At 49.5% G+C, this 12823-nt stretch overlaps 1 protein-coding gene across 2 annotated transcripts in view; it reads left to right on the forward strand.

Moving 5' to 3' along the window:
- FMN1 (formin 1) overlaps positions 1–12823 on the forward strand; it is a 429794-nt gene that overhangs the window by 270948 nt on the left and 146023 nt on the right. For both annotated transcript variants that reach the window (XM_075530963.1, XM_075530964.1), the window contains 4 exons: positions 395–483; positions 7274–7403; positions 8842–8988; positions 10587–10646. In XM_075530963.1, coding sequence (XP_075387078.1) covers positions 395–483; positions 7274–7403; positions 8842–8988; positions 10587–10646 — 426 coding nt within the window. The remainder of the gene's footprint in view (positions 1–394; positions 484–7273; positions 7404–8841; positions 8989–10586; positions 10647–12823) is intronic.

Raw genomic sequence — 12823 nt, forward strand, 5'->3', positions numbered from 1 at the left:
CCAGAGTCGATGTGCGTTAGGAGGGCTGCTTGGAGGGCAAGGATGGAAACGCAGATGCAGACTACCTGTCCCATGCTTGCTTACAAGGGAGGAGCCCGGGTATTCTGAGACAGCATCAAACACTGCCGCCTGCATCCCACTGGGGCGTTTGTTAGAACCATTTCCATCAGAGCCACGAGTCTCAGAGTTTTGCGTGTGCCAGAATCACCCAGAGGACTTGCTGCCCCCACCCCTGGGACCTCCTCCCTCTGGGGTCTGAGCAATGATGCAGATTTCTAACAAACGGCAGGTGCTGTTGGTGCTTGCGGTCAAGGGACTAAACGTAAACTTGCCGCCTCCTGTGCTGTATGCAAATTCTCATGGTCTTCTCCCCTCCCCGCTCCCATTTCAACAGAGAGCTCAAGAGGATGAACTGGTTAAAATAAGAAAGTATTACGAGACATCCAAAGAAGAAGAATTGAAGTTGCTGGATAAACCTGAACAGTAAGGCCGCTTGGACACTTTTTTATTCACCCCACGGGGCAAGCTGGCATCTGCGTCTTGCTGCCTCCCAGCCGGGAACAGCCAAGCCCGAGCCTCGCAGCGAGCTCAGTCCTAGCACGTCATGCCCGTGACCTATTGCACAACGCAGGGCGGCGTGGCTGTCAGGAAAAGCAGCGAGATTTGTGCTGCTGGATACCGTATCTCACTCCCTCTTTCCCTCCCTCCCTCCCTGGGCCCCCTCGGCTTGCTCCCCTTTCTTGTCCCAGCGATTTGTTAATTCCTTCTAGACTAAACAATCTGGCCAAAAGTGTAACGGAGGGAAGAAGAAGGCATTGCTCTGTTTGAGGTTCTGCTGACGCCGTTAGAAGGATGACCGCGGAGTCACAACATTCAGATGCGGTTTTCTCAGGACCCTCTCGAGTCAATGCCGCCTAATCAGCCAGCTTTCCCCCAGGTCACTCCACCTGCTCGGCCCGTGCAGATGCGACTTGTCCTCCGGCTGCTTCTCTGCATCCATCCTCTTGCTAGCATTGTCCCCTCTGTGCTCTGGGCTGTCATTCGGCCCCTGAAGTCTCATGATATGCCAGAGTCACTGCCGTCCTTCCCCGGACTCCCTTGGAGCCCACGAGCCACAAGCCAACCCCAGGGCGCACTCTCCCTCACCCCCCAGGCTTTCAGGATCCAGACTTAGCACGGAGCCAGGCAGGCCACAGGCCACCTTTGCTTCTGGCTTCCTTGAAAGCTTCATGTCCACTTCAGCTCCCCCTTCTCAACCTGGAGGCAGAGCAAAGCGGTAGAAAACACTGAAGAAACTGAGTAGTCATGTTCAAGGTCAGCCCTAGAGGAGTCTGAGGTTTGTGGACTGCACTGAAAGCATCACACCGTGCCCTTGGCCTTGAGTCCTCTAGAAGGACCGCTGGCCCGTTCCCATAGAGACCTGGGCGTTCAGGCCCAGGACTAGTGGCGATGGGGTCTGAGTTTACTCAGCTGTTGACCAACCTTCATGAGGACACCGGGAGACTTAGGTATTGTTCTCACACGGGCTCCAGTTCAGAAACTGCCGCCCAGATTCACACACGGTTTCTTCATAGCCTGGGAATCTCGTGAATCTGTGCAAATGGGGTTCTTGTGCCTTCCAAGACAGTTTACCCAAACTCTTACCAACTACCACCCCTGCCAATCCTGTGTTCCATTCCCAAATCATGGGTTATCGTCATATAATAAAGCAACTCCTACTAATGTGCTAATGAACGTACCGCCGATAGTGCAGCACTTGGCCACTAACAGAGATGCGGATGGTTGGAAGCCACCATCCACGCCGTAGGGGACCGATGGTGCGGTCTGCTTCCCTGAAGATCACAGCCGTGGAGACTCAGTACTGACTTCTAGACCACCATGAGTCGGAATCCGCTCAGCCATAATGGCTTCTGGAAAGTGCTAACGACTGGGAATTAAGGGAGTTGCGATGAGCTATTTAGACACTGAATAGGCCATGACGGGGTGTTTGGAGACAGGCCGATCAAACCTTTCACTAGGGCCAGCCCCATCCAGTTGGGAAGCCATCCCCCCAGCTAGCACTTGGCAGCCTTGCCCTGTACAGCGCCAGATACCATAGATGGTAGGTTCTGTAGGCCATGCAGTTGGAGCACTCAGCTCTGTCATTGTCTGAAAAGAAACCCTGGTCGATGCACTAAAATAAATGAGGATGGCTGTTCTGGAACACTTGACTTGTCACTGCCGTTAGAGCTCCGGATCATAAAATATTATCTTCCTACTGTTTTTCTGGCCCCCCGTGATTTCAAATGGCAAGATCCAGTCTTAGTTCATGAGCTGGACATAAAGCCTTGGTGGGCTGGGTTTGGCTGCTGGAAGCCACGCGAGTGGCTGACCTAATGAAATGAACAGGACAGTGGGGGAGACATCCTTGCTCCTGCCCCTTCCCCCTTTGTGCTACTGCCTCTGTAGCACTGTGTGCAGGATTAATTGACTAGAAGTGGCGGGAAATTGACAGTCAACTTATTGTTGTCCCCTCTGGCGATCTTATCAGAAAAAAAGAAAAGGTTTTAAGGTTTGTAATGATCATCACTGACGGCAAAGAAGAATCGCGGGTCGCCCTGGTGAGGTGTCGTGCCCGGGCCGAGCCATGCGGAGCAATTGTCACCTTTGCCGCACAGTGAAGCATTTGTTTGACTTATACCAGAGTCTGACTCTCTGGCAATTTATTCGCCGTTAGCTCCAGTGAGTCGACTATAAGCATGTTTTACATACTGGAAAATATGAATCATTTATAGTCTTAGCATTGCAATTTCCTGAGCCTTGCAGCGCCCGGACCTATAAATCATCGCACGGAGAGGCTGGCCTCATCACTCACCTCATCAGCTCTCGTACACTCCAGTGCCATATTTAGAACAGCAGTCCCCTCTGAGGTGCCTTTTGCTCAAGGACCAGCCCGACAGAGAGCCACGTACTGCAGGGATGGCCTTCAGGTCTCCTGACGCCAGGCCTCGTGGTCATGGCGAGGCGAGGCGGGGTTCTGCAAGGGTGTGTTCCAGCCTGTGGAGTCACCCCGTTAAGAGTACACAGCTGCCCTGGGTCCCCACAGAGAAGACATGTGGACGAGTGGAAGGAGGTAAGGGATGTAAACTCCCTCATGGCAGAATGGAAATCACAACGTGACATTAGGCTATGTACACCGATCTTACCCACTTGGGAGTTTAGGAAATACCAAATGAAGCCTTAGTCCCCAGCATTGTGCCACTTTTGTGAGCCGAGGACCTTCTATGGATTGGGTATCCCACTCCATGCAAGGCACAAAAGTTACGTGCATAGGCTGAAGTTACAGCCTGCGAAAAATGACTCTGCATTGGCGAAGGACTGTAAAGAGCCTTTGATTATGGCTTCTTTGTAGGGCACATAGTCTTTAGACTCCTGACTATGATGCATAGGGACCCACACTTATTTGACGTACCCCTTTTCAAGAAAAAAAATTACTCAGCAGCCCCCCGTAATTAGAAAACATTTGTACTGTAACCCATCATCCCAGGTTGGTGTAGGCATTATGTGCTTTTGCCACCCCTCTGCATTATCCCGGTGCCCCCACCCCCTCCCCAGGGAGCAGTATCACCCACTTTAGGAAACACTGCCATAATGTGTCAAGGTGGACCCGCCCACGGAAGGCAATCTATGAATATAAGTCCCAAGGCCCTGTGCTCAGGACTATGGATAAAGGTTCTCCTCCGTACCTGTAAGAGTACAGAGTTTGAAACCCAGCTGGGGAGACGAGATAGTTCTGAGACCATTGCTCTCTAGCCCTTGAGGTAACCTGGATTTCTGGGACTTCCCAGGGAGATGGGGAAGGCTGCTGCAATGGGTCTCCCCCAATTTGCTCCTCCAGTATTCCATAGCCTTTCATCCAGGAGCCAATGAGTCATCCTAGACTCTGCTCAGTAGCGCAGGATGAGTTGCAAGACCAGGTCTAGTGCTCGATAGTTTTCTGTATCCGGCTGCTCCGCTCTGTTCGCCCTGTGTGCCTTTGTGTCTTCCCTTCCCTCCCGGGATGTTGACAAACCCCAAACCTACCTCCCGCCACCAGGTCAATGCCGACTCCCAGTGATGGTGTAGGGCAGAGGGGACTACTCCACAACTCCTCGGAAGTAGACAGCCCCATATTTACCCCCGAGAGCAGCTGGTGGTTTTGAACTGCAGGCTTTGCAGATTTCAGCTCGACCGGGTCACCACTACGCCACCAAGGCAGCAAAGATCTAGTAGGTCTCCCTGCCTCGCGTTTGTCACCACCTCCAGTCAATCAGCCAAGTCGCTGCCATCATGATTTGCTAAACTAAAGAGCATAAAGTATCACTTCTCTTCCTAAAACCCTTCATTCAGGACAAAAATATGTACCCCTCATTTTAGACCACAAAACTCCTCTAGCTTCTAACTTCTGCTCACAAGCCCCCTTACCTACCCTTCCCCACCCCTACCCCCCAATGTCAGTCAACTTGTCTGAGCTCTGCTCAGCGGAGTCCCACACGGGCCATGCGCAAGGATCACAGGGTGAGAGGAAACCTTCACTGGCCTCCCTCTAAGGTCCCCACTTCATGCCTGTGCGTGGCATGTACTCCCTCACAGATGCCCCAGGCACGCTCCTCAGTCGGCACCGGTACATTTTCCAGGATCCAACGCAGGTGTATGCACTCATTAGCACTCTGTTCCCATGTCTTAGCCCAGTACCTGACGCATGGTAAATGCTTCAGAGATGCCTCAAGGACCTGCTGAAACCTCTTGACTAATGCTCTGTGGAAATAACTTTCCATGATGTCCCAAGTCCTTTATAAAAGAAATGTAAGCTTCCCTTCATCCTCTTACTATTATATTATCTGTGCTGCTCTGACAGAAATGCCACAGGGGAGGTTTCCACAGACAGAAGTTTATTCTCTTGCAGTTTAGAAGACCAGAGGCTGAATGCAGGGTACCAGTTCTAATGAGAAGCCCTCTCTCGGTCATCCATCTTTCGTAGGACCTAGGGTGAGGTGGGCCACACCCCAGGGAAACGCCCTTCCACATCAGATCAGGACAACGATCCCAGGAAGGATGTGGCATCCCACCCAAATCCCCTTACAGCTGATTGGTTGATTGCAGCAGAGGAGCACATGGAGCGATCACCTCATTATATAACTCCCGTATCACATCATCACGCCCCTGCCGAACCACTGAGAATCATGAGGCAGCCTTGTTGACACATATTTTATCCGTGACACCCTTCAACTCGGGATATGCGTTTGTGGTCCTTCTCTGTGCAGAGGGCACTGGGATTGGAGATGCCCTGGGAGCCGGCCGAGTGCAGCCCCCCCGCTTCCCCCCATCCCAGTCAGCCTTCATTGTCAGGATTGCACACCTGCCCGTTGTGGTGTTTCCTTCAGAGCATAGATTAACGAGTCTGTGGCCTGTCTCTTCTTCACCCTGAACCTTCTCGTTCAATACATAACTGTGCATCCAGCATTTCCCCCTTGTTATTTATTAGTGGGCTGGGGAGCTGCTGGGAAGCTTCTCTCAGGCGTCACAGGGACCCCCCTCACCGCGTCCACTCTAACTGGGGAGGGTACACAGGTTCAGCTTCTGCATGGGTCGTCGTGTCTCTGGTCGCACTGGGAGGGAGAGAAACGCAGGGTGCTGCCTTCAAGGTGGCATGGACCAGCACCAGAACACAGAGCTGCTGGGGTAGCTGCTGCCAACTCCACAGCCGTGTTATCTCCCCTAGACTGGGGGAACCACTCATTGCAATCACTGAATAGTCGCTTAGCACTATTTTTATAGGGGTATAAAAATAGTCACTTAACACTATTTTACAGTGTGTAGTGGTGGCGGGGAACAATACAATTGATACATACAGCAAAATATGTCATTTATATCTGGTAATGCAGAATTTTTCTGGGTTTCTACTTCCATATTGCATCAGATGCTTTTTTTTTCATAATAGAGAGGTAGAGCTTTAACATGAAGGGATGCTTTATTTCTTGTTTCATCCTAAAGGTCTTTTTAAAAAGGAGAATAGTGAATGGCTTGTGACAAGTTATAGCGACCCTAAGAGACAGAGAAGAACACGCGGAAGGTTTCCCAAGGCTGTGACCTTGACAGGCGCAGAGGGCCAGGCCTCTCGGTCATGCTGCGCCTCTTTCCGCTTACGGCCGAGTCCTGAGCCCCATGTGCCATGAAGACTCCTAGCATTAATCGGGCCAACAACTGATCATTAGACATTTATTAAAAACCAGATCTCTCTAAAGATAAAGGAGGCAGAGACGATGAACCAGGGAGTTTTCTTTGGACAGAGAAAGAAGAAGGCTTCCAACCTTGCTCCCGTATAAAAGCCTTCTTGGTAAGTAGCTGCAACATGTCAGGGCAATGACATTATGTATTGACAGAGACTTTCAGCAGTCATCCGTTAGTCATCTCAACTCTAAAAATGACATTAATAGCTTTGAGCTGATCCCTCCTCTGCTGAGTTGGTGTCCAAGCATTTCCACCAATTTTAGCTTCTCCCCGCTCCCTCCGATGGCTGGACTAGAGAGTAGGAAACCGTTCCAAACTTATTATGCAAAAGGCGCCAGTGCCCAGCGACGCAGACAGTGAGCTACTGTGTGCAGGTCCGTGCCCACCTTTGGCTTCTAAGGATTTTGAGAAACTTTAGATTGTGTCTGCTTAGTGGGTGCCTGCTTTGTTCCGCGCACTAAGCTGGGAACTGTTTACATGCATCTACGTTGAGAGACAGGACTGCGTGAGGGGGCGCTGGGGAAAAACCTGCTCATCTGGGACTATCATCTTCCTCCCTGAGATTGTTCATGGCCAGCAGCAGCAGCATCTCACTTTAAACTTAGATATATAGTTTTCATTTTTATGTCTTTACTCACTTAGCCCTAGGCATATGCCACCAGTGTCCACTCCCCTTATTTTGTATAAACATACCTTTAGAGGGTCTGGTGTTTTTAAATTAAAAAAATTTTTTTTTCAAATTTACTGTGTACTTTTTCTCCTACACTATATCTTGGTTAGCGGAGATGTTGTTGTGCTTCAATGTGCTTGTATGAATGCCTTGTTCCTCAAGTAACCTATCAGCCATGTCTTTATCCACCGGCATAGAAGTCTGGGGGAGGGGGTTGGCTTTGTTATGAACTAAACACGTACCCTCCAAAGCTTCATGAGTCTGCCCGTCTAATGCATTCTTGCTGTTTCAGATGTCCCTTGACTTCCCTTGAAAGTGTGTGTGCAGCCGGATGATTTTTTCTTATCGTTGCAGATTTTTACACGAGCTGGCCCAGATCCCCAATTTCGCAGAACGTGCTCAGTGCATCATCTTCAGGTCTGTCTTCTCAGAGAGTGTCACCTCCTTGCACCGAAAGGTAGAAATCCTCACAAGAGCCTCTAAGGTATGTTTGTTGCTTCATTTGGCCAAGAGCCTTGCCCTAATTGGGGGCAGAGGAGGAAATCGGGAGGCGGGAGAGACCAACTGGAGTCCCCGAGACAAGACCTTTTGAACTTAGGACCCTGTGTTTTCCTAAGTTTAATTGGGGTGAGTTGTCCTGCCCGACGTGTGAGAAGGAGTGAGTATAGGAGAGGCTGAGCGAGGAGGAGGAGGAGGAGATGAAGAATGTAACTGAGATGGAGGGAAAGGAGGAGGCAAAACGGCACTTGAAGAGACTGCTCCTTCTGAAATAGCCCAGATACCTACCCGGCACATTCTGAGCCTCTCAAAAGACAGCCCGAAGGGTCTAGCTTGTTTTCCCCGAAGGTGAAGGAGATTTTCGGTACCAGACCCACGCTGGCCCACCTGAGGTGTGTCTACATGCAAAAATAAATGACTCTAGAGAATAATCGGTCAGTCGAGCATGGTAATGAGCAATAGGCAAAGAGCATTGTGTGGGCTGGGCCACGCTGGCATTTACCCTGACGTTCAGTTCACGTTCAGTCCCTTCAGGAAAGATGGTGTAAAATACTTAGTTACTTTACTAAGGGTATATGCTTTTTGTTCCTCTAAAATGTTAGAGATCCTAATAGAGAAATAAGGCATGTTACCAAAGTATAATAAATACCCCCTCGTAGCACCCCAGAAAGGAGGCACGGCAGTCTGCCTGGAAACTGAACGTTGCTTGCTTTCCTAGCCCTGAAATGAAAAAAAAAACAAGAGCAAACAAACCCATAGGGAAGAGTAGCGGCTGTGGGAAGCATTCCAATGTGAAAAGGTGCCCTTGGAACAAAAAGGAAGAGTGGGAAAGCCAGTGAGATTGTGAGCTAAAGAAAAGTCTATGCAGCCTGAAATTGTCGAGTTAATAGACAGACAGCTCAACAAGCACTTAATACACATAGCTTGTGGCCTCAAAGACGTCTCTCCTCAGGGTTATTCCAGGGAGAACATACCAGTAGATCTCTCTTACATTTAACTAGACTGTTGATATAGATACATGGTCCCAAAATAGACTGCTAAATGACACGAAGCTACTCTCTAGTTAGAACTCGTAGAGGTTTATTTAAGCCTAAATAAAACAACCTGTTTTTACCCCCTAACAGCCACTTTAAAATAGCCATTAAAAATTAATTTGTCTAAAATGGAACTTAGAATTCTGATACTTAATCCTAACTATTAGGGCAGGTAGTGTTTCTATGAATTCATTTAGTGGATAGGAAAGAATGGTGATTGGAGCGTTTTTAAAGGCGCTGATGGCTCAGAAAGATGTCTCTTCCATTCCACCAACTGTGGATCCTGTTTGGCACATGCCCCACTGAAGCTCCCGGACACATCGTTGGAAGAGCACAGGCACGTTGTCCTCTGTAACCGGACGCCACAGTAACTGATATTTGCTGTCACAGGGCTTGCTGCACATGAAGAGTGTGAAGGATATTTTAGCGCTCATCCTGGCTTTTGGAAATTACATGAATGGAGGCAACAGGACCCGGGGACAAGCAGATGGCTACAGCCTGGAGATTCTGCCCAAGCTGAAGGACGTCAAGAGCCGGGTTAAGTACTGACTTACTTTCCGTGATGCCTGGTGATGGACTATTACTGTGTTCGTTCTGTGCCTCTAAAGAGAGACAAACACACAGTCGGAATCGTTCAGTTCACAGTTATGATTTGCGAGCACCCAGCTTTGCCTTGGCCTTCTTTTAGCTTCTAAAGGAAGAGAACGTGTTCATTTTTTATCTTACCTGGAGTGGTAAAATCACTGCCCTCTGTTTGTGCTAAAAGCACACAACTGGGTGTTGAGCGGCTGCTGCGTGGAGCGCCGAAAATGGGGAGCACCCGATGCTAGCCATCAAGCAAGCTTGAGTCCACCGGAACTGCGCGCGCTCGGCGGGCGTGTGGCGTGCTCCCTCCGAGGGGCAGCGCAGTGCCGAGTCCCCGGCAGAGCCGAGCATTTGAACTTTTCTCTCTCGCCCACTGACAATTGGGCTGGGGTCTACTGTCAAGCTGTCTAAGCCTGATGCTCCCTTGGCTCCACACCCCTGCAGAGCCACTTCTTTAGAAACAACCAGCCCATATCGAGGCATCCCATGGGGGGCCAAGGGGAGGGAGGAAGGAGAAACACAGGCAAATTAGAATTAGACCCATGTGATCAAGACACAAAGGCTGTCTTGTGGGAGGGCCTGCTTGCCCCTGGCCTCCCAGGGTCATAAAGTGTCCTGGAGTTCCTTTTAAGCTGCCCTGATGTGTTTTTTTTTTTAACACACCATTAAGAACACACATTTTTGAAAGGTGGGAAGGGGAGGGATGGCTTTCTGTTCTAGTTCCTGGTTCCCCAACCCCTCCTGTTCTGGCTCTGTGGCAGAAAATATTAGGGGGCTCTGTTTGTTTGTTTGTTTTACTCAGTATCGCCAAGGTCTGCCAGATTGTCTATTTGTTTTCCTTCTCCATAAATGATAGTCTGGTGGTCCTTATTTTCATAGCTGGCAATTTTTTGGTTTTTTTATTTTTTTAATCGTTTTATTAGGGACTCATACAACTCTTATCACAAGCCATACATACAATTGTGTTAAGCACATGTATACATTCATTGCCCTCATCATTCTCAAAACATTTGCTCTCCACGTAAGCCCCTGGCATCAGCTCCTCATTTCCCACTTCCCTCCCCGTTCTCCCTCCCTCCCTCACAAACACTTGATAATTTATAAATTATGATTTTGTCATATCTTACACTGTCCGACATCTCCCTGCACCCACTTTTCTGCTGTCCGTCCCCCAGGGAGAAGGTTATATGTAGATCCTTGTGATAGGTTCCCCCTTTCTAAGACACCCTCCCTCTACCCTCCCGGCATTGCCACCCTCACCACTGGTCCTGAAGGGATCATCGGCCCTGGCTTCCCTGTGTGTCCAGTTCCTATCTGTACCAGTGCACATCCTCTGCTCCAGCCGGATTTGTAAGGCTTTTTTTTAAGTGCATAGGACAAGGCAGAAGGAGGAAAGTCTTGCTAGTCTCTAACAGAATCAGGAAGAGGCGTCACCCAGTAGAGGTAACACAAGCTGAGATTTCAGCTCTCAACTCTGTCATTGCATTCATGGGAGGTTTATGTAATGTGGACGATTTTCATTTTCCTTTTTTTCCTCCTTTGAATCGTAGGACACCGGCATTAATCTGGTGGATTACGTTGTGAAGTATTACCTGCGGTACTATGACCAGGTAAGAAACGGCATTTCATGGAAATCTACACTAATGGGATTTTACCTCTTACACATGGTTGGCATTTGCAAGTCGAGTGATGGGTAGGCGGATGGATGAATTTCAAGTCTCACATAAAATCAGAGAGAGCTGCCCAGCCTCATTTGTTTACAGACGGGAACATTGAAGCCAGGAGAGTGTGGTTGACTTATAAAGGGAAGCACAAGTCTCCCCGCCTTCTACTGACTCTTAATCTCCTATGTGATCACATGGAGAGATGCCAAGTTACCTCAGACCTGATGGCCACATGTGAGCTTCTTGGTGAAGTGTGGGTCCGTACAATCATCCGTTTATAGCTGAACGCATCGTTGGGATACAGAAAGAAGTTTGGAGACGACAATGCAGTTCCGGGTGGCACAGTGGTTAAACTCGCAGTTGGTAAACTGAAAGGTTAGCCCAGGCAGCTGTACCCTAGGCAAAAGACTTGGTGATCTGCTTTGTAAAAACTGAAGCCACAAACATCCTCCGGGGCAGGTCTCCTTGTCCCGCGGGGCCCTGGAGAGTCAAAACCAACTGGGCAGCACCAACCAGCCACAAGGCGATCCCACAGGGAGTGCCCTGCATCTTAGCAGGACTGGCTGTCCGTGAACAAATCGTGGGTGCGGAACTGGCGATCTGCCCTCTCTGCTTCGGTAACACTTTGCCATTGGATACAGAAATGTCTGTGGGAATCCACCTGAGCATACTTTTCTGTGTTGTATTCCTTCTCATTACATTGGGGGCGAGGGCCCCCCACTTGGAGAAGAACGAGGTTCTGTTGCAAGTTGGTGAGAAACAGAGCGGTCCATAGGAGTGGAAATGGTCTCCTAGCACAGGGTTGTCAGGATTCCCACTGTACGGCCCGCGCAAGCTGAGTTCATCCTGGGCACTGCGCAAGGGGTAAAAAATACAATTGCGACAGCCCCGTTTGCAAAAGGTGGGCAACTTGATACCGAAGAGGAGGGAAGCGCGGATAAAAAAGAGCTGAGCAGCTCTGAATTGAGTCTCCTGCCTCTCGGGGTAAGTATCGCACAGTTCTTAGTATGTGCACGATATGTAGAGAGCCAGGCTTCTGATTTTCCCACCTCTCCGAACTTTCTGCCCTGGTTTGATGACAGGGATCTTAAGTTCTGGCCTGCCAGTCTGATGCTTTGTATATTCCACTTTGGGTTTTCGCGGTCCCTTCTCTTGTTCCAATCCACGTGGACCAGGCGCGTGTAGACGTCAAGATAGCCTGTGTATAAGGACAACATGCTGGCATCCAGCCTCTCTCCTCTGATTACTCCCCAGCGCAGTCTGTCCATTCATTTCAGGGGCCTGCTTTATGTCTGGCGTGTTGTACTTCTGGGCATATCACTTTCTCCCCCCCCCCCCTTCCAGTGAATTAAGACAACACCTAATTTCATACGAATCTCTTATAGCCATACTGTCATTTTTGCCTCTCTACCTATTTTCCATGGCCTAACTCGAGATCTGGTGTTGTCTAAATACCCCCCGTGCTTCCTCATGAATGTGCCTTTCCTTCTGCCCTCCCTACCTGGAACTCTCCCGGCCTCTGGTCTTTTTATGAAGCCTCTCTCTTCTTACCCATTTGCTTTAGAAATAAAAAAATCAAAAGATCCATTGCAAAAAGGTTCTTTGTTGACGTAAGGTGCGGTCACATAGGTTCCAACTCACGGTGACCCTACTTACAACAGGACCAAATCCTCCTTGTGCTTGGTTATCCTAATTGCCGTTCCTGGGCTTGAGTCCCATTGTTTCAGCCCTTGCATGAAACCTTCTTGTTGAGGAGACCGTAGTGGAAGAGTGTCCAAGACCAGAGCCTACCGCCACCACCCTGATTCCCAGGCCCCCACCCCCAAGTGCTCTACCTTCTCTAGAGACTACACCCTCCGGTACCATGTCCAAAGTGCATGAGGTGAAGTCTCTTCAGCCTTGCCTCTAAAGAGAACTGATAGAGTTTCTTCTAAGGAAGATTTGCTCGTTGTCCTGGAAGTCCATGTCATATATATCTTCCCATATATTTCCTTATGAACATGCCTAGATTCCAAAGATGGGGTCATTATGCTGAAACTGGCCTTCTGCAAGTCTGGAGAGCAACCCTAGCAGAGCACACAAATGGAGGGGCACAGAGTCATCCCCTGGCTTCCAACTCCTGA

This window comes from Tenrec ecaudatus, chromosome 14 (assembly GCF_050624435.1).
Source record: "Tenrec ecaudatus isolate mTenEca1 chromosome 14, mTenEca1.hap1, whole genome shotgun sequence".
In the NCBI taxonomy this organism is placed as follows: Eukaryota; Metazoa; Chordata; class Mammalia; order Afrosoricida; family Tenrecidae; genus Tenrec; species Tenrec ecaudatus.